The sequence below is a fragment of the Passer domesticus genome, chromosome 3, assembly GCF_036417665.1.
Source record: "Passer domesticus isolate bPasDom1 chromosome 3, bPasDom1.hap1, whole genome shotgun sequence".
Lineage (NCBI taxonomy): Eukaryota > Metazoa > Chordata > Aves > Passeriformes > Passeridae > Passer > Passer domesticus.
Window position 1 is genome coordinate 29,733,412 of NC_087476.1, and position 22,037 is coordinate 29,755,448.

The following is a 22,037-nucleotide window of genomic DNA, read 5'->3' on the forward strand; positions in this document are numbered from 1 at the left end:
AAATTTGTCCTGGTGTGATCTGGTTCTGGGAAGCCTGTGCTATAACACTGCTTCCTGACTATGCATAAAATGTATGTAGATACTTAGCAGTTTATAAAGGTTATTGTGAGTAATAGCTATTCTGAAATGGAGATATCTTTATTAAATTCTTATAATTTTATCAAAGTTGGACTAACCTAGCAAGTGTCAATTTTTGGTTTCCTCTTCCTTTCAGGCACACAGTATTTTTATATGTTAGAAAATACAACAGTTGAACTCAGTTATCTTTTCCATAAGTGGAATTATTACTTTAATTTTTGGACAGGAGTCCTAATTCTGAAAAGCAATGGGATAATATTTAATACAACATAAAATAATCTATTACTGTTGTAACATAGATTGATTCAGTGTCTTGGTTTGAGAAAACTCCAAGACATCCAATTTTGATACTTAGTTGAAAGGTTCTCATTTGGAAATTGCTTTTTAAATTAAAATTCTCACTAAGATAAAGTATAGTTTTTTATTATTATTCCTGTGTGTACATTATGGTTTCATCAGTGTATCACATAAATATTTTTTCCTGACTTCAGAAAATGGAAAATCCTGATGAACTGGCAGAACTTATAAATATGAATCTTGCTCAGCTTTGCTCACTTCTGATGGCTCTCTGGGGGCAGTTTCTGGAGGTCATTACCTTACAAGAGGAGGTCACAGCTTTGCTAGCACAAGAGCATCACACATTAAGAGTAAGTATTGACCCAGGGGCCTTCATATGCTTACTGGGACACATTGTTTTGGTAAAGTTTATCACAATGAGCCTCCAGATTACCATTTTTCTATTTATATTTTGGAAAGCTGGTTGGAACTGTAAAGGGAGCTGTTGCATTCAATTTGTTACCTTGTATATAATGTATAATGTTGTTGGAATCAAATGGATAAAGCATATTATTTATGTTTATGAACCAAGTAATTCATTGTTCTTTTGAATAAGAAATGCAGTTCAGAAGACAGATTGCAGGCTGTATAATAACATATATTTGTGCAGACTCATGTACTTCTCAGTGGGAGCCATGTCTAGTGCCCACCCTATGTTTTATTTCTCTGCATTTAGGCTGCCTGCTTACATCATAAGCAAAGTATATTTCTTTCTGAATTAAGAATTTATGATGTTACTAAGTTTTGAAAGTCTTTTTCATGGGAATTTGTAAAAGAAGTGTATGTGAAATGATCTGGCATGTGAGAGTGTGTGTACTAACACATCTATAGTGCTGTTGGTCTGTCTATGGCTGTGTGCAATTGCTGTGGGCTCTCTGCAAGCAGAACCACAGCAGTGCTCTTTCCATAGTGAAATACAATCAAGTATGGACTAAAGCATTACTCTTTCTTGATAAATCACATTGTTTGGTGAGGAAATTGTCATCGTGGAAATAGCCTGTTATGGAGAATAAATGGAATCTTTCAGAAAGAAAGGAAAGGGTTATTTGTTTGATGTGCTAGCCATAAGAAAGGTGTCATTTTATTGTCTATGAATCTTACTTAACTTTCTGTGGGTTTTGTATAAATACTGGAATCCCTCAAGCTAGCTGGTGGAAGGTATGAAACAAAAATACTGTTTCATTTAATTTGCATTTGCATTCAGCTGCTCATATGTTTGTGTTTGTACAAATTTATATTTAATAAAACCAAAGGAAGAAGTAATATATAAATTTTTACTGCTCCAGAAAGGACACTGCTAATGATTATGTGTTTATCTTCTTAAATGTGGTTCTTTTAAAATGTGTGTCCTGGTTCAGGGCAAATTTGGGAGAGAACTTCTAAAGGGGCTCTTCTAGAAAAGCAGATTCAATTGGCTTCTTTTTCTAACTGGTTCAGGAGAAAATATTTCTTTAGAGAAAAGTGGAAAAAAACCCTGTTTATTAAACAATAAACCTTAAACAATATTAAACTTCTTGCTGGTGAATCAAGCCAATCTTGCTCCAAACTAGACATTCCCTGGCACATTTTAAGGCCATTTCCTCTTGTCTTTTCGCCTGGTACATGGAAGAAGAGACCAATTCCCACCTGGTTACAACCTCCTTTCAGGTAGTTTTAGAGAGTAATGAAGTCTCCCCTGAGCCTCCTTTTCTCCAGGCTAAAGATGAGCCAATAATTCTCCTCTTAAGAGACTTAACCTGTCCTTTCTGGAATATGAAACCTTTTTATTTTGGAAATGAATACTTTGATGTGTTTGCTACTGGATGCTAAATCTCATTTCATTTTTTCTTCTTGCAATATTTCCAGACTATACCTTCCACAGGAAATTTCTCTCTGGGAATGTTTATTAATTAACCCTTTTAGGGAGTGATTGATCTGAGTGGTTAGGATACTTACACCCCCTAGAAAGGCCTGCCACCTGTATTTGGTCAAATGACTTTCACCCTCTTTGCACAGATGCTTATAAAACAGGTATTTCTGCTGAAGAGTTGTTCAAGTATTGAAATAATTATTTTAATAGTTTACTTATATTTACTCAAGTGTTTCAATATTTAACTGCTTTCAAATACTTGGAAAAGCACTACATTAAAAAGTGAGGAACACTTTAAAATTGAACATCCATCTACTACATGGATCATGCTGATCAACCTGATAAGGTTTGCAAATGTATTTTATTGAAAAAACTGCTCAGAATATGGTATTTTATATTACAAAACATTTGAACACTAAACTAGTTCATATCTTTATTCTGTAGTGACATCTTCTGGTAGGTCTGAATGCATTCTTCCAAAATTATTTCTTTCAGTTTGATTAGTCCTGAAATAGGAGAGCTGAAAACTAAGATCTCTGACTGTTATTCATAAATATGCAGACACACAATATGTATTGCACAGCAGTTTTTATACACAGTTCTTCTGTTTCCATTGGGAGTACCATAAAAACCATGCCTCTGGGAAGTCTAGAGATTAAGAGTAGCAGCTGCAATTTCCTCCTGCAAAGTCCTTGTGGAGTCAGCCCAAGTCAGTGGTTCCTGCATTGTTAGCAGAGCTGGCAGTCACTCTGGTTCTACAGAGCCTGGTTAACAGTGTCCTAGCAAGTGGGTTATTTTCTCTCATTAGTAAGGACTTATGTGCTTTAGGAGCTTGATTGCAACTAGTTTTATGCTGTTGCTATTCTACGTGGAGCTGTCTGGAGCTAGTATTCAGATTTTCTTCAGAAGCACTGGAATTACTTAATTACAAATGGGATTTATTACAAATGAAAAAATTTGTCTTCTGTAGGAGAGAGTGCAATATTGTAAAGATCTACTCTTCATAGAAGTCCAGTTAGTTTATGTGGTGAAGTGCTCACATGTAAAGTCAAAACTACCTTGCTTGCTTCCTGGGAAACATCTATGTGCCCTTTTCTTGACATATACCACAGACATCTACTAATTTGGCAGTATTCCTGTAACTGTTACCTGATTGATGAGGATCTTTAATTAATTTTTAAATTGCTTAATTTAAAATTATAATGTCCACTTTTCATGATCAATTTTCTAAAATCTAGATTTTAAGCAGTAAAATTATGTGTTAAGTCTATTGTATAACAATCCCCCCTTCCTGGGGGAAAGGGTGAGGATTATCTCTGGAAAAATAATGTATTTGCAAGGTAGATGTCTGTTTAGAAAAGCCAGCTGGGAAAAGGCAGTAAATTACTTGGGAACATCAATTCTAATCCCGCATATGTACGTATGAACTCCTAACAAAAAATTCTGAAAGAAAGCAAATTGAGTTCTGACAAGAGTGGAAGTTGCATTTACAAGTAACTGTTGAATTGTGTGCTTTCTTTTTACTTCAAAGCATTTTCCATTACTATTCAGAGATGATGTTATGACTAAGATTAATTTCAGGTAATACAATACATTCTGAGAGTTGAGACAGGACTTTGGGTTTCCATTGCAAGTTAGAGATTGAGAGTAAAATGTTTGTGATTTGGGATTGAGTTTTTTCTTAAGCACCTTGGAAAAAATTTTTCCTCAGTTCTTCTTGTATTAAGAAAACAAAAGAGTGTAGAAGTGATAGAACTTAATCCAAGTGGTGCTCTCCAAAAATATAGTGGGCAGTGGATCAGGAGGGAAAATGAAGTCCCATGCAAGTGCTTATCTCTGAACAAAATTAATGTGGTCCTGAAAGTCTGATTATTTGCCAGTTCATGGACAAGATTTTCAGAGAGCCATGTTTGTGCTCAGGGTGGGGGCAGATGCTGGGTAAAAGAGCTGAGGGAACTGAACTAGGTACGTCTTCACTCTTGTTGCCAGTTTCATGCTGAAAACTCCCAGTCTGTTCAGGAAGGTCCATCATTTAAGGGGAAGATCCAGAGTATATTGAAGAAATCAAGGTGTAGGAGGTCAGGAAGTGCTTGGTAAATAAATTTTTTATTTGGTAGACTAGCATAGAATTCTCTAAGTGGGATAGAAATTTTGTTTCAATTGATACAACTAAATTAATGTTAGCAAACAAGCTGTTGCCAACCATTTCACAGCACATTCTCTTTGGTTTGCTTTTTTTAGATGCAGGTAACTTGGCAGTTGCAAAAATAAAATGCATGTTGATTAAATTAATATTTATGTGGAATATTGGAAATGTGAGAAATCTTGTACAAAACCTTTGGGGTTCTAGATACTACATTTTCAGTACATCGATTTCAATTGCAGCGAATTGCTTTATAAGTCACATTCTCTATTTTAGCAGGTATTTGATGGTAAAATATTGACGGTTTAACTTGTTTGATGGTAAAAAAATATACTCCCATGTGTTATTAAATACCACTTCAGTATTGTATTGTTTATTGACCTCAAACATACTATTAAGTCTTTAATACAGTGCTTATCATTAATGAACATTCTGTTACTGTCTTCATCATTTCCAGCTGAAATCATTGCAAACAAAAGATTCTTTTGCACAGTAGTTTACTGTGGGTTAGAGGGTACTTACGGAAAGTTTGAAACACTCCTCTAAATTTTGAGACTGCAGAATATCTAATGGGTTTCTGCTTCTGAAGGTAATACTCAGGCTCATTCAGAAGTGTGAATTGAACCATCATGTCCTTTCTTCCAATCGAAAATTCCAATATTTTTCTGTGTTATTGTTTAAGCCTGATTTGGGTGATTGATTTATTGCAAATAAAATTTTCAGCAGACAGTTGAATCTAATATAATTCCCAGTTATCCAGAGCACAAATTAAAATTGTTTCAGTCACTAGTTTTGTCTGTGTCACCCATCCAGAATGAACATCTAAAAAAAAAAAGTAACTGTCTGTATTATACATACAAATGATACATTGATGCATAGGAATGCTGGTGGATTTTTAAAAATTATTTGTAAGGTAAAATAAGCTCTACCTTCATTTGGATCTTGCAGGTGCGCAGATTTGCTGAAGCATTCTTCTGCTTTGAGCATCCTAGGCAAGCTGCTCTTGCCTTTCAAGAACTACAGTGAGTAGCCTTTGAAATTCCACAGTATATAGCATGTAGTACTTTTACTGTATGGTTTATGTTGTGTAGAAGTGGCATTGCACAAATACATCAGAAATTCAAGAGAAACTTTTGTTCTCAATATAGATTTTAAAGTACTGGTAGTTATATAACAAGTTATTAAATAATCAAGCTATTAATAGTTAATTAGTAGAGAAGCTTCTACTAAAATGAATTAAACTGTTGGTAATTTCTGTTAATGTAAAAATAAATAGTTTTGTTTTTTTCATGGAGGATTGCTTCTTTTTTCAGTGCCCAAAGTCATCTACAGGTGTGTGCAGCTATCAAAAACATTTCCTTCTGCAGTTCTCTTCCACCCCTCCCTATTGAATGCAGTGAACTAGATGGAGATATGAACTCCTTGCCTATTATCTTTGAAGATCGGTATTTAGATTCAATTACTGAAGGTAAGCACAGCTCACAGTACAATTTCCTTTTTGAAGAAATGAGCAAAATTATGTAAAACTTAGGTATTTTTAAAAAATTTATTGTTGGATTTAAAGGACTACATTTATTTGATATAATATGGGTTTTTACCTTGAGTTTTGAGGATGTGTAAATATAAATATAATTGTTAGCGTATTGTAGCGTTGCTTATCTGCATAATCTTATTGTAAACATACTTTCTCTTTTCCCCCCTTTTCTGTGAAAGATTTGGATGTACCCTGGTTGGTAGCTCAGAGTGTTCCAAGGGCAGAGTCCAACAAACTGGATAAATTAGAAGCTGAAGAAGGCTTCGTTGCTGGTTTTAGTAGCCCAGAACTGAAAATGAGACCTGCTGGTGCCTCCGTGTTTTGGCATTCAGAATCTGAAAAGATGCTAACAAAAACCTTCAAAGGGAAAAATGAAGATACAAATAAATCCAAAGCTAAGGTTGCTAAGCTCATAAAAACAATGAAAGCTGAAAACACAAAAAAAGTCGTAAAACAGAACTCAAAGGACTCAGTGGTGTTAGTAGGATACAAATGTTTGATAAGTGCAGCACTGGAAAATGCCTGTAGAAGGTTAGATGGCGAACCTTCCTACGGTGCTAACGAAGGGCTGGACCCTGGAGTCAGTGGAATTCCTTGTGATACAAAGGCCTGCATCAGGCAAGTAACTCGAAGAGACCTTCCATTGTTGCCATACGATGAAATGGCTGTCAAGATTGAAGGTGGCCAACCAGGTCCAAGTAGTCCTGTGCACTGTGAAAATGAGGCTATTTTTGATAGACTGACTATCTCCCAGACAGGTTCTGGAACTGTTCAAGCAGATAGTGCTTTACCACACAGAGGTACACTTGAAGGTTGTCATGGAGGTCAGCCATCTTCCTCAGGAGTCAGGACAACTGAGGTCAAAGCAAGTAATAAGAATCTTTATGAAGAGGAGAAAGGAGTGGCTCACACTGGATCATGGGCTAAGCTTCCGCAAGATGAAGTGCACGAAGAGAATTTGTTGACACACAATATTCAGTCTTCAGAATCTGGAAATAAATTTAATTTGGGAGAGCAGGACCCCATGCTTGAAAAGGAAGAGGTCCGTGAGAGAAACTTTCAGCACACCAGTGATATCTTGACAAAAATGAAAAGCAATCCACCTACCCTTTCAACAAAAGAAAGTCAAATCTCTGCGAGTGGAGACATGACTAAATTACCAGACGTTAGTGTGACGTGTGCCTCTTCTAGATTTTCAGATTCAGGTGTAGAAAGTGAACCAAGTTCTTTTGCAACTCACCCCAACCCTGATCATGTTTTTGAAAATGTTCATGGACAAAGTGCACACAATGGTGAGAGAGCGTTTCCTCAGCCTTTACTAAAACCAGACTGTGCAATAAAAAACACAATCGAAAGCCATTGCACTGAGAGTACTAGTGCTGTAAGTGAAATACAGTCGTCCCTGACATCCATAAATTCACTCCCTTCAGATGATGATGAGCTGTCACCTGATGAGAATTCAAAAATATCTGTTGCACCTGAATGCCAGCTAAGTGACAGCAAAACAGTAGTGGATCTAGGAGCAATTGACTTGCCAAAATGCGATGACAATAAAACATCAAACACCAATTTGCAGCAACAGCTTGTTGTGTGTTCAGGGCACTTGGATAACAAAACGCTGTCTATACATTCCTCAATCTCAGGAAAAAAAGATCTGTTACACTTGGTTGTTTCAGATGAGGACACGCCCACTGATGTGGAAAGTTACAGCCCACAAACAGGCCCTGGCACAACCTGTAAGGACCCTCAGGACCTTGAAAAGCCTCCTAGAGCTACAGAAGAAACAGTTAAGTTGTGTTTGGAAACAACTTGCCTGGATGAGCCATCTGCTGTTTCACGTTCTTCATCTGTAAATGCAGTGGTTAAAAAAACAAACAAAGGAAAACATAACGAGCCTTTAGAATTAAAGGGCACAACTGAAGAACTGTCAGGAGCTAAAAGTGAAATTGGTACAGATAATCCTTCTCCAGCTGGTAGTGCTGACATAGTAAAACAAGGGCTTGTTGAAAACTATTTTGGCTCTCAAAGCAGCAGAGATATTTCAGATATTTGGCCTATGAACAACAGCAATCCTGTTAGCCCTCAAAAGGAAGCATATGAAAAACAAATTATTTGTTCTTCCCAACAAGATGAGGAAGAAGAGGAGGATCAAGAAATGATTGAAAATGGGTATTATGAAGAAACCGATTATAGTATATTAGATGGAGCATGCAGTGCTGACCAGGATCATGGCTTAGCAGGAGAGAGAGTCCTGAGATCTGAAATGATTGACAGTGGACACCTGCAAGACATAATGACTGTGCCCCCTGTCTGTACTCCTGGTTGTTTGTCTTTCCCTTCTTCTCTGAGAGACTCTCCCTGCAATGTTACCTCTTCTTCAAAGAATAAATCCGATGCAATTACACAACAGCCAGGCAGCACATCCTACAGCTCAGCTTCAGCTGTTTCCTGGTATGAAAGCTCCCCAAAACCTCAAATGTTAGCGTAAGTAATTGTTTTAAAACAAGCATTTTACTTTTAGAAATTATGTTAATACAATAGAGAAGGGGAGAAGGAGCATGGGGTTTTCTGGGTAGAATGTCCCAGAACTGTGGTTTGTGGATTCAGCATACCCAAGTAACAGCATGTTCTAGATGTTCAGATAAAAAGTGTCTTAGCACTACACTTCTATGAGTTGTAATTTCATGTGGTTTTAAAAACAAGCAAAACTAGATTTTTCTTTGTTACATTTAAAAATTAGTCATCCAGCTGAAGAATTATGTTGTAAAGGCTACTGAGCATAAAAATGGTGTTTTATGAAATTGAAATTGTTAAAATAGCTAGCTTGGGAAAATATGCTTTGGCTTTAAAAGCATAAATCCAAAAGCACTGTGTAACTGGTTGTCCATCAGATTAGCTAAGTGAAACAAGTGTGTAATGCAAGCCATGGTAATGGCCTTATTTAAAAATCTTAACTTCAAATATCAAAAATGTAACACCTCAGAGACCATATTGCTCTAAATTACACTGCAGTTTGGAGACAGGAAAGCCAGAGGAATGTCAGGGATCCTAGGTTGTACCTCTTCTTGCTGTAAACATAGGAGTTTCCCTGATAAACTCCTGCTGCTAAATAAACATGTGAAGCAGCAGTTTATGTGTTGTATTGGAAGTAAAATGTTGCTGTGAGAGAAAAGAAAATTTAAAAGAGAGGTAGAAACAAATGCTGAGCACGTGGAAGAGATAGAAGACCAGATAGTTTGTGAAAAGCAGCTTGAGAACAAAAAGAAGGAGTAAGCAGTCAGATGGAGGAAAACAGGTTAGAAGTGGCCAGAAAAATAGCTTCTGAGATACTGTATGATGGTACTGGTGTGGAATGGGAAAGGAAGAGCAGAGACTGCTCAGGCTGTTCTGTAACAAAAAAAAAACCCCAAACCAACTTGCAATAAAATCAAGGACTTGGCCGTGAGAAAAGCAGAGTCCCCTGGAATATGAGATAACTGTGAATCCAGAGGGTAGGATCTGCTCCATAAAGAACCACCCTTGGTGTGTTCAGGAAACATGCCTTGAGTACAAACTCAAGTAGCTTCTGTTGCAGGGTGATAAGAGCAGCTGTCAGCAGTGGTTTCTGTTCAGGCTGAATTCATTGTGGCCTGCTCCTGCCAGTTAGTGAGGAAGGAGCTGAAGATAAAGCTGGGAAAACAGAGAACAAAAGGTAGAATGAGGGAAACAGTGAGCAGGCAGAAGAGGATGGGGTACAGCATGGTGCCGTGAGGGATCATGCAGAACAGATGGATTAAGGAAGCATGTGAAAGCATAAAGCTTTATGTGCTGCAGGGAAACTGATATGCAATTAGGAAGGCCATCCACAAAAACTAAGCAAAGTGGAAGAAAGGGAGGAAGGAACACAAGGAGCTCCTAGCATGTGAGGATCTCAGCTATTAAAAACCTTATAGTGCATGCCTTCATAGAATAGGTAAAAGATCAGAAGTCTGGATCTGGCTGTTTCAGAAGCAAGTGTCAGTTTTTCAGCCTACCACATGAACCTTATAAGGTGAGACCTTATTACAGCACTGACTCCAGCTCTCTTCTGACCTAAGAAATAGGCTTGGCAAGAATTATCAAAAGGCAGTGAAAATCTTAACCTTGATTTCCAATTGGTTATAATTTCTTTCATTTTTTTTATTGTGTGGAAACAAAGCTGTTGCTTGCTCAAGACCACAATGAACCCATCACCTTTAGTGGTTTCAGAAATACTTGAGAGTTTGCAAAGATGGTTAAAGGAGAGAAGAGAGTAGAACTTGAGATATGGTTTTTGTTACAGAGGAAAAGGGACTGTAGGAATTAGCAGTAAAAAATTTCTGAGGAAATTGCTTATTTTTTGAAAATAGTAATTTGATAAATATATTTTCATTCGTATTAATTACATAGAATACATAGCAAAATGACAGTAGAAAACTATATCCTGGAAGACCCTACATTTATCTAGCAGTAGTAAATGTATAATAAGTTTATTTGTTGTTGTTGTTCCAGTTTCCTACAGGCTAAAGAAGAATTGAGGCAACTTAAACTTCCTGGATTTATGTATAGTGATGTTTTCAAACTGGCTTCTTCAATACCTTATTTCAGTATGGAAGATGATGAGTGTTCAGAAGAAGGAGTACATCTTATAGTTTGTGTCCATGGCCTAGATGGTATGCTGAGAAATGTGATACTGTACAAGAAAGCAGTTCAGATTACCAGTGAGATTTAGCTTTGGTCATTCAAACTCTAAACTGAACACCTGAAGTAGGTTCAGTGGAGGGAAATGGGAATCTGACATTGACAATGTGTTCCATAAAATCTTTTAAATTACGAATTCTCTGTCTTTAATAAAACTTCCCTGCACATAAATATTTAAAATATTTAATAAATGTTTAATGTCTTAGTTCACATGAGGTGCATCCTTCAGTTTTTTATGTCGTAAAGGAATTTACCCATGTTGTGGTAATAGAATGGAGTTACGGACAAAACTGTTTTCTTTATAATTGCTGTGTTGTCAAGAAAAATTAAATATGTGTATCTTGTTAGGAAAAAGAAATAGTACATGTAAAACACAATCAAGTGTTTGTAAGGTTTTAAAAGGTTATGTCACTGAATCACAGTGTGGTTGAGGGTGAAAGAGATCACTGAAAATTGTCCCATTCAACTTTCTTGCTCAGAGCAGAGTCTATAGCAGATTGCCCAGGATGCAACCCAGCTGGGTTTTTGAATATTTCCAAGGACAAAGATTCTACTGTGGTAGAAGTGAGAAAAACCTCTTTTTAATTGAAAGGGTTATAAAGTTTAAGTAGCTTGAATATATTAATCTGCTTTTAGTTCAAAGCATATATGTATATTAAGAAACAATATCCCCTCTAGCTTTTGTGCATTTTTGAGACACTTCTTAAATTAACAATGTAAGGAAACACAAGAGGGCAGTAGAATAGACTATTGGACTGCATCAACACTGCACAGGCACAATATTGGACTGCATCAAGACTGCACGGGCACCTTCTTCATTTTTCAAATTCCTTAGTTAAAAAAAATAAAATAACAGCATAGTTTTTCTTTCCTCATTTGGGCAGAAAAGCAGCCTTTGTTAAGTACTTTTAAAAATAGGAGTCGGAGGTAATCCCTCTTTCTAGTGTATTCTCGTGCTATTGCATGTAGAAGCAGCACAAAAGTTAACTTGACCAAGAAGCCTGTTGTTAAAAAAACATGCGTTTGAAGCCTTAGGAAAGTCCACATAGAATTTTCTCATGAAACAGTGAGCTTATACAAGCTATTTCCTATAAATGACAGATGTAAATAAAAATCCTGAAGACAAAATCCTGAAAGGCTACCCTTTCTTCAAAAACATCCATGACTACTGATGTGGAAAAGTCTTCAGGATGCTAGTTAAACTAGCATTTGTTGTTTCAGGTACCACAGTATTCAAAAGTATCTTTATCTACTGATAGTTCACTCTGCCTTGTCATTTTATGAAATACTCCTTCACTGAATTCTTTAAGCTCACTTTGAGTTCTTTAATTTCCTTTACCAAAATTAATTAGGTTTCCAAGAATATAATGTTCACAGTGCTATATCAGTTGGAGGCTAAGACAGAATCAAGCAAGACTTCCTACACCCTTGCTTTTCTAAAAGTGTTTGCATCGAACATCATTTTCATAAACCATTTTGTCACTTAATTTTACATTGTAGTTTATCTTTCAAAGTCTTACTGAATTTTAATTAGGGCTCAGACTGTAATTAGCTGTGTTTAAATATAAAGCTCTGCCAGAGATTCATTTCAGTATTCTGAGTGCTTTTATTGCGAGTTAACTTTGCAGACTCTAACTCCTGATTGTTTTTCTTTTGAAGGTAACAGCGCAGATCTAAGACTAGTGAAGACTTACATTGAGCTAGGGCTGCCTGGAGGAAGAATTGAATTTCTTATGTCTGAAAGGAATCAGGTATTTGCCAACTAAAAAAGAATTTTTGTAAAACTATGAACAGTGTAAACCTTCAGAGACGTTTATTTAATTGCACTATTGTGTTTACCACATTTTGTATCTTTTTAATGTATTCTCATGGAATACATTATTTGATCTGTGGCAGGTGTCAAAGTAATTACAAAATCTTGTATGGTATTGAAGGTAAATATTTTAAGGGGTAACATTTGTTACTACCAATTTGTTGTGTGTACTGTGTTTCCTAAGTTCTCAGCATAAGCAGTTTGGATTGTGGATAAAATATGCTTAATACTAGTGGTAAAAATGGTAATAGTGAAAAGTGGTGTGGCAAGAAGGGAGATGTGTTATTTTAGAGGATCTGAGAAATCTAAAATTGCTGTAGCTTGTTCTTTTGTCAGCATTCTGCAAGATCTACATCATAACACTGAACAAATATCAAATTACCTCTTGTGTTAAACAAGAATATGTGTGAATTTAATTATTTTTTCATGAATTAAACTTGCCAAAGCACAAAAGACCAATTTTTACTTTTTGTCTGTGCGTATGTGTGTATTACATATTGTGTTAGACATACTTCAGAGATGAACTAGAACAAGGTCTTTTCAGTGGCTCAAACAAAAGCTTCATTTAGTGCAATGGCATTTTTCTGGCAGTAGCTGCTGGGATGCTTTGTGAAACAGGCTGGACAGGCACCAAGCCAGGCTTTCTCTTCTCTAGCCCTATAGTCTGTGTCAGTCAGCAGCTGTGAGACTTTCTGATTTGTGGATTCCATTGAGACCACTGAGCCTAATAGCTGCTGACAGACTTTTCACCTTAATGTTGGCTGATTCTTTTTGAATCTTTTTACTTCTGTATCCATAGCATACAGTTGAGTTTCATTCTGTGGTTTGTATACATGAATAATTCAGTTGCAAACAAGGAAATGGAAGTAATTTACCTTACAGTTTGTTTTGGAAAAAATTCTTGATAATCATTCCTCATTCACTGCTTCAGTTTTTATGATTTTTTTAAATCACATATTTTATAAACAAGTACGATTTTTCCCTCAGGAGGCAACTGAAGAGACTTAGTCCATTTATTATTTCTAACAATTAGATGTGAAAAGTTTCTGTTCATCCATGGTACCCTTCCCAGCCCGCTTGAAACTTCCTGTCATTTAAAATTGAATGATCACAACTAGACAGGGCATTTAAGATGCTTTTGCACTATGGACTGACAAAATGCTATATTGCTATTTTCTGTCCTTGCTTTCCTAACATTGCTGATTATATGCAACACAGACATGTAGATTATTGTTTGCATATACAGTTAGGGCTGGTTTTCTCTATGTAACATTTGTTTGCATTTCTTGCCATTTTATCACCCAGGCAAGCAGTAGTATAAGATTCTTGTGAAATTCCGGTTGGTTCTAGATTTGACTACTCTGGATATTTAGTTTTGTCTACAAACTGAATTTTCATCTCCTCTTGATTTTTCATCTCCTCCTTTCCTTTCTCAGATCATTTACCAATATGTTGAACACTACAGATTTTAGCACAGATCCTTTGGAACTTGTGTTGAAAAGTTCTAGGCAGGCTTTGCCTATCTCTTAATTTCTTGCTGCTGATCATTGGAGAGAATCAGCTGTGAACTGAGGATAAGGTCTTGAGGATTTTGTTTGATTGTTTCATTTTGAATAACCGGAATTACTATAGAAGGCTGTTGCAGTAATTGACTCATCTCTATTTCGTAGGCAGTGTGATATAATTCTGAATATGCAGTTTGGTCTTCTGTTTCACTACAGATAATCTTAAGTGTAGAGAACAGCTTAGAAGTAAGGCTGGGTGTGTAATGTTAAGATTGGTTTTGGTGTTTTAAAAGAAAGTAGTCTTACAGTAAAATGTGTATCACTTTATTCTGTGTTACAAGAAAATTACATGAAAAAATTATAATAACTAGCTGTAGTGTTTGTATTCAGAGTTAATATTGATGCTTTTATTTGTGTGCTGTTGATCGAAACACTGGGGAGTAAGAATTCAGACTGAATGCAGAATGTATATTGCTGCATTAGAAAATACAGTTATTATTTTTTATTTCTTTTATTTTACAGAATGATACCTTTGCTGATTTTGATTCCATGACAGATCGCCTTTTAGATGAAATTATACAGTATATACAAATTTATAATCTACCCCTTTCAAAAATCAGGTAATATCTGTTCTATACTATTTACAGAAATAAATTTAAAACTAGAGCCCTGGGTTATTTTAAACTGTGATGCTCAGGAGCAGGCCAAAAGAGAGATGAGAAAAAGCAATTTGGGATGTGGGAGGAGTAGGGGAGAGGAGGACAGTGGAGAGAGAGGGAATTGCCAGCTGAAAGAAGACTGAACAGTGTTGTAAGCTCATCTGTTGGTGGTTTTAGGGCAGAGGTTAAGCATTACATTTAAGGAATTGCTGTCTTGTGCTTCTACAAATTCTGCATAATAGAGTTCTACAGAAAAACAGATAGTATTTTGAGAAAGTCAAAGGAACCTGTAATAGCACTATGCCAGGATGAAGTTAGCTTCCTTCTGATTTTATGGTCCCTTCACCAAGTATGACATGGCAGACTGTGTCTTGTCACTCCTACAGGGCACTTTCATCTCACCTGCAATGTTGAAGGGCAGCTGCATGAAAATATATTTCATTATTTTTTATGTGTTCTGATTGTTTCATCTGCTATAGAGCATATTTTATATCTTATTAGAGAGCTTACCACAATCTGTGCATTTCTGTTTTCACATTTACTTCCAGGGAATGCCTGTTGCATTTATTTTCTCAAGGTAGAGTGCACCATTTGGGCAGACTACCTTACTAACTCAGCAGTGTGGCTGGAGTTAGCTCATCAATAGATGAAAAGAGCTAATCCAAGCCTGACTTTATCAATTTGTTTAGGCACCCTCAAATTATACATCCAGAAGGTTTTTTGACTTGCTAGTCACACGTGTTTCTGACAAGTTTGTGCATTCACATGTGTTTGGTAGGCCTTGTTCAGCTAGAGGAAACATCTAAAACATTTAAACATAATCTCACTATTTAAACAAATGTTTCTGTTTTGAGATAGGCAAGATTTGACATGCTTAATTTTGTCTAAACTGTTGATTTAAAAATGTAAAAAGCACTGTGTGATCATATTTTTGTTTCACAGGCTACATGGTAGCATCCCCCATGGTAGCTACCATCCATGGTAGCTACATTGGTATGGGAGAAGAGTTCTGTAACCCCCCAGCATACACCAGGATCTTCTCTCCCATGCTGTTGTCTGAAGGCTGTAATGAGCAAACCAGCCACTTATCTTCTCGTTGTTTATACCTGAGACCTGAACTCTTGTTTGCTTTTGGTTTGCTTCTCTCATAAGACTTTCGATTTGTAAATATTTTTCACTTTTATTTGTTACTCATCGCTTGAAAGAAAAAAACAAACCTATGAATTTTTGTTTTAGTTTCCTTTTGAAGGTGTATACTTGTTTTGGGCCCTACTGAAGCCAAAGTTTTCATTTCTCAACTTAAGCTTTTCTTATGAGAAAGTTTACATGAGAGCTGTTAGAAAGACATGTGCCTCTATGCAAGGCCTTGAAGGGACAACCTAGAAAGCCTGGGAAAGTACTGCTGAGAAATCCTCTGCTCAAGAAGCCAATGCTTTTCTGCCTCATTTTGGTTATGCCACTGTAGAAAACAGCTCTTGTAGTAGTTACCTGTGGTGTCATGAATGATGCTGGTTTCTCCTCATAAAATCTCCCTGTCTCCTAAAGGAAGTGTTCTGTCTACAAGTGCTGCTCCATAACCAGCCAAAATAGACATCTCCAGATTTGTGATTTTGTATAGCAAAAAAGCCAACATCATAAGATGGTTGCATTCTGTCTTGCTTAAGCAGTTGGACATCAGCATCCCAGGGCTTTAGTATATGGACAATGATGTTCATGGTGGGAGTTCCAGCTTCCTTGGCCTTGGATCTGGATAGATTAATTTCATATTTCTGTATCTCCAGTTGGCACATACGCTCTTTCATTTGTTTTCCATTTATTCTTTTTTCCCCTCCCATTCTCTGCTGACTTTCTCTCCTAAGTTACACAACTGTGCTCCTGCAGTGATCATTAATAGACCACTGGGGACCTCTGCCATATGATACCTGCACCTACAGTCGTGCACACCACACTTCATTCTGGTGATACACTGTTCAGGCCACAGAGAATAACTACTTGTTATTAATAGAAACTGTAGTGAAACTAAAACAACTTTAGATCTGACTTGGTAATTCACTTGCAGATGATTGTTGTCACAGCTTAAACAAATCAAAATCAGCTCAGGTCAAGATAAGTCCAGAGATGTTCTGAGATTCTGCCCTTTATTCAGATAAATGCAGAGTCTCATGCTCTCAGGTAATGGTGAAATCCTGCTTACTGTGCTACATTCCTGTACTGAGAAAAGACACTCCCTGTACCACTGGAATAGTGTCAGCTTCAGTATACATTTTTGGTACCTGCAAAGCTAATATCAGCTATTGCAGCAATTCACTGTCTAACATGTTCCTTCATCTCTGAACAAAATCTTTGTCCTCACAACAAGCATGGAGCAAGCATGAGCTGGAAGCTTAATTCAAAACAAATGCAATTTGCCTTATAAAAGAACTGTTTAGTAAAGAATCACAGGAGGTTTTAGGGTGAGGGGACATCTGGAGGTCATTTGGACCAGTCATACCAGTGCCACCATCAAAGCTAATGCAACTTTGAAGTGTGTTAAATTGCTCAGTCTTACCCATTCAAGTTTTAAGAATCTATGGAAGCCCTCAAGGTAACCAGGCAGCTGGGGAATAAACCGCCTGTAGTTTCAGAAACTATTTTGCACATGTCAGGTCTTACGTAAATTTATGGTGACTTGTATTGGACTTTGACCTCAGGTAGATTAATCAGCATGTTATCCTCTTCCCTAAGTAACATTGGTTCATTAAAAAAAAAAGTGTTTAATGCTATGCATATATTAAAACATCTGTTTGTTGTTTCAGCACCTCATTGATTATGAATCTTGATTGTTTCTCTTCCTTCCATGAATTTTTATAGTTGGACAGGATTTTTGTTTATTGGCACAGAATAATGAGGTTTTGTTGTGTGTGATTTTTCTAGTATGATCTGAATTGGTAGACTTGTATCATAAAGCATGTATAAAACTGTAATTCTGTTAACTTCAGTGTGTTAATTATATATTCAGAAGATTGTAATATTGCCACCTAGTGTTCATTGCTTTTGCAGAGCATCCCATGAGTAGAATGGATTACATTCCCATCTCACACTTTCAAGACCTTATTTGAAGAATTTTCCTTTTCCTCCCCTTTTTGATTTGAGCAATTTTAAAAACATTTCTCTATTAAAAAACAAATTTAAGGCTTATTATGTGTTCACCTAAGCATCTGAATTGGATCGCAATGTATTACTGTAACCTTTATTATACTTCTAAGGCTTTTCAAATTAACTACAAGTGTTTAGTCTTTGAGGTACATTCACATAGCTGATTGAAGCTTCCAGTTTTCCTCAAAATGTATCTTCCGTGTTTCTGAAGTTTTGGTTAGGTATGCCTGTACTCTTAGGGATGATAGAATTGATAGATGGGTTGCTGCTTTTTTCACAGAAAATGCCCTTTGTTATGGTACAGTGTAAGAATTTCTCATCCTCTTATGACTTTTAGTAAATACTGCCTGAAAGAACTGTCAAGAGAGTATCTCTGCTAATTTTCAGATGTTCTTTAGAAAACAATCTGTTTTACTCAAAAGTAGTTACATCACACAGATCATCTTCAGGATCAACTCAATTTCTGTGTGCATTTACATGTTCTTAAAGAAATCTGTGATTTTGTTGTTCTTGTGTGGATTTTTGTGTCCTCCAATGGAATAGTTTTAAATTTTAGTATTCAAGAGAGCAGCTAAGTGTTTTGTTTTGCAAATGCACTGCTGTTGTGCTGACACCACAGAGGATAAGTAATCTTTCATTTCAAAATTAGTTAGGCAAATATAGCAAGCTCAAGCTAAGAATTTCTCATACAAATACTATTGGATATTAGTAGTAAAAGCAACTGAGAAGAACATATGTGCATGCTTAAACTATGTATTAGTAATATACAAAAAAAACCCCTTTTTCTGTTGTAGAAATGCATAATTATTTCCAAGTTTAGGAGTTCAGGGTGGTTCTGCCATTCTATAAGCAATTGTTTGAAATTTTTACCTTTGAATTGGTATTTTCCGAAGCAGTGACTCTTGCTTGGGAAGTATTTAAATAGTCAAGTAATCTTTTAGCACTGAATTTTACACAGATGTTACAGGAAGCTTTGTTCTAGCTAATTCTGTTGATGAATGTAGTGATACAGAGCAAACAGGAAGGATGATCCTAGAGGTATAATACTGTAACACATATATGATCCAGCAGTGATATTTCTACTGTACATAATTTTGGATGGTTTTCTGTTTTCACCATATCTTGTCCTTGCATCTGTAATGCAGAAAGGCACTTTTTCCTTCTAACTTTGTGAATCTGGTCTTCTTTAAGTCAGTGCCTAGTCTGGTGTGGTCCTGATCTCAGCAGGGATCTGTAAGGATAATAACTAGAATTGCTTAATTTCATAGTGTCCGTTTAAAAAAAATGCTTTATATAGCATTGCATATGTGACAGAAAGCACCTCACCCATGAAGTAATATTTATCCTTAGATACAAGAAGCTAAAGAGTTCCATCTGTCTTTCCCTTAAATTGCTTAACCAGGGAAACACCTAAAAGTACTACTGTCCTGACAGAGACATATTCTTCAATTGCTTGCTCAAGCTGATAATCACTTCTTTTGGACTCTGCTAAGCAGATCTGAGATGTTGCTTCTGTTTTTAAATAATCAGGTTCAGTTAAGTATGGTGTTCCCCTCTATTTGGAATCTGTCTCCACTAGATTGTTTCAGGAATCCTCATACATCTATCATAATGAGTGCCATCACATGCCAAAGTAATTATGATTTCAGTCATGCATGACTCATAAAATATTTTCTTAATAGTTGGTGCTAAGGGAAATGAGCCCAGAAATAATCTTGGGTTTGGGTGGTAGATGCTGGTGGAAGGATAATATGGTTTTGTTAGCTTTTCAAAATGCTGTATTTAATATTTCTGGAGGAGTTCAAAACATGTTTGTAATGAGTATGTGAGAGACATGGACAAGTTATGCCTCCTGAATGACATCAAATACAGGTCTGAATGGAAACATTTCATTAATTATTTCCTGTGCTCTTTTAGCATTTCATTACACCGGTTTTCTTTTTCTCTGTGAAAAGAAAAAAAAAAATCCTACTATAAAATTCCATGTTATATTGCTTTTTCTCTTTAACAGCTTTATTGGACACTCACTGGGTAATTTAATAATCCGTTCAGTGCTCACAAGGCATCGATTTAAATATTACCTCAACAAACTTCACACCTTCCTGTCTCTGTCTGGACCACATCTTGGTACCCTCTACAACAGCAGTGCTCTTGTCAATACAGGTGAAATATTATTTTCAGTAGTATTAGTTTAGGGGAAATCTTGTCTTTGAAATGAATTTAGCAATTTCATGTGGGGTGCACATTTCTGCATTACTGTGATTGTGAGAAACTGCATATTTTACTGTCATAAGCAGAGAGACGGGTTATAAAAATAAAGTATCAATAAAAGGATGTGCAAGAGGTGATGGACATAAGTATTTTCCAGTATGTTTGGTTCAGATTTTCTGTTGCAGCATAAATAAACTCCAGTTTTAATCTGTTGAGCTCAATTTATAATAAACTGAACTTGAATATACTTAATCTGCCAAACAATAATATAAGATACATTAAAATAATTCAAAGCTATTGTGTCTTTTCTCTCTCAAAAATGCCTTATAATCTGCAGTGTGTTTCTGCAGATGTGCATGGTGAGGGAGGCAGGATTTCCTGAAAAGTCAGTTAGCAACCTATTATTATTATTATCGACTAATAAAGAGAAATAGTACCAAACAAAACTTTCTACTATGGTATTCCTGTGAGAAGATTCTGCTTCCTTTTTTCAAGTTACATTTATTGAGTTCAATTTAGAAATTGGAAAAGTAATGCCTGTTGTTTTTTGAAAATCAAAATGTTGTAATATTATACAAATTATTGAAATATAATGTGTATATTCTGGCTAACATTACTGTATTTACACTTTCTGGAAGTTATTTTTTGTGGGCAGGTATGTACATTAGTGGAAATAAAGGCTTTCATGCTTCATGGTGTAGATAGGAAAGAAAATGAAAATTTAAACTGTTACTGAGCTTGACAATGCTTACATGAAAAGTAAAATTAGCATCTGAGAGACTGTTATGAACTTTATATACTACACTTATGTTTAATTAATTTTCATATTTTATTGTGGATCTGTACTCACGTTGTACCTCACAATGCAGGACTGTGGTTTATGCAGAAATGGAAGAAGTCTGGTTCTTTATTGCAACTGACATGTCGAGACCATTCAGATCCGCGACAGACATTCTTATATAAACTGAGTAAAAAAGCAGGTAAGCTTTGTTAATGCTTCCTTTCTCTTAAAAGCAACTGTGTATAAATGTGAATAGGAAACCTAAAAAGAAAAGAACTTATTTTCAAAAAGCTCCTGTTTCAGTTTTAACATTTAAGAGTTACTTTAGTCCTGTATTCTTCAAGTAAAGTAGCAGTAAACAGTTTGTTTCAGAGGTAGGATATTACTTTGAGACTTCCCTTCCTAACTAATGAGCAGAACTTGAGTGCAGCCATTACACCAATAGATAAAAGGAGATTTTTTAAATATCTATCTATGAGCCACTGTGTGGCAAGTCAAGTGCACTCATACACATTTAAGATTACCTGTTTCTGTATCTGCCTTTCTTACTGTACTATAAATCCAAAATTCTACTTTAAAGTTTTTGCTAACTAGTCTTTTATTACCCCATTAAGATGGTCAGGGAAAACAAAAACTTACTTTCATAAAGGAAGGAGAAGTTGTATTTAGCATAACAGCTAAATCCCAGATTAGATTATTCGTACCATATCATTCATAGTGTTTTCTCTGGGTTGAATGTCCTTATTTCAGCTGTTGGCCAAGAATGTGTTTTGCCAGTAGGTAATGTGCCAGCAGGGGGGTAATTTCCATTAAGCAATATAAAATTATTGAGGATTCATGTGACAGGTGTATGTGAATTTGTGCTAGTCAAGCAGTTGTGGAGCCAGAGATGCTTGTGCTGTTTTGTGAAAAATCTGGGCACTAGATTTTCCTAGATCAAAATATTTCTAGGTTGTCACACCTGGAATTTTGTTAAGAACAAAATGTACAAATATATGGGCAGGAAAAGACTGACATGCAGCTCTTGAGGTGCTTGAATATAAAATTTACAGCACTTGGATGAAGCAGAAAATAAAAAGGAAGGAGCAAAAAGAAAAATCATAAGATAGGAATACTGATCAAAAATTTATTTTAGAAAAACTTGGGGGGTTTTTACCTTTCTCTTCAGAATCTATCACAAAGTGATTTTGTTGATGATACAGTAATATTTAAAGCTGAACTGGTATTTAAAGGTGAACTCAATCTAGTTTTCCTGTCTTTTGAAAAGAAATGTTTGAATATAAATAGAAGCTGTG

General features: G+C 36.0%; 1 protein-coding gene and 1 long non-coding RNA gene across 6 annotated transcripts in view; one reads left to right on the forward strand and one right to left on the reverse strand.

Moving 5' to 3' along the window:
• Window positions 1-22,037, forward strand: part of FAM135A (family with sequence similarity 135 member A) — a 79,247-nt gene that overhangs the window by 52,742 nt on the left and 4,468 nt on the right. For 4 of the 5 annotated variants that reach the window (XM_064412341.1, XM_064412338.1, XM_064412340.1 and 1 more), the window contains 9 exons: window positions 570-725; window positions 5,355-5,428; window positions 5,720-5,874; window positions 6,120-8,424; window positions 10,450-10,610; window positions 12,298-12,389; window positions 14,479-14,576; window positions 19,762-19,913; window positions 20,831-20,941. In XM_064412341.1, the coding sequence (XP_064268411.1) occupies window positions 570-725; window positions 5,355-5,428; window positions 5,720-5,874; window positions 6,120-8,424; window positions 10,450-10,610; window positions 12,298-12,389; window positions 14,479-14,576; window positions 19,762-19,913; window positions 20,831-20,941 (3,304 nt within the window). The remainder of the gene's footprint in view (window positions 1-569; window positions 726-5,354; window positions 5,429-5,719; window positions 5,875-6,119; window positions 8,425-10,449; window positions 10,611-12,297; window positions 12,390-14,478; window positions 14,577-19,761; window positions 19,914-20,830; window positions 20,942-22,037) is intronic. The other variant, XR_010358315.1, reaches the window with a different exon arrangement.
• LOC135296248 (uncharacterized) lies at window positions 18,270-21,181 on the reverse strand. Its single transcript, XR_010358317.1, has 2 exons — window positions 20,812-21,181; window positions 18,270-18,981 (listed from the first exon to the last, which is right to left on the reverse strand). It is a non-coding gene; the product is annotated as an uncharacterized LOC135296248 (long non-coding RNA).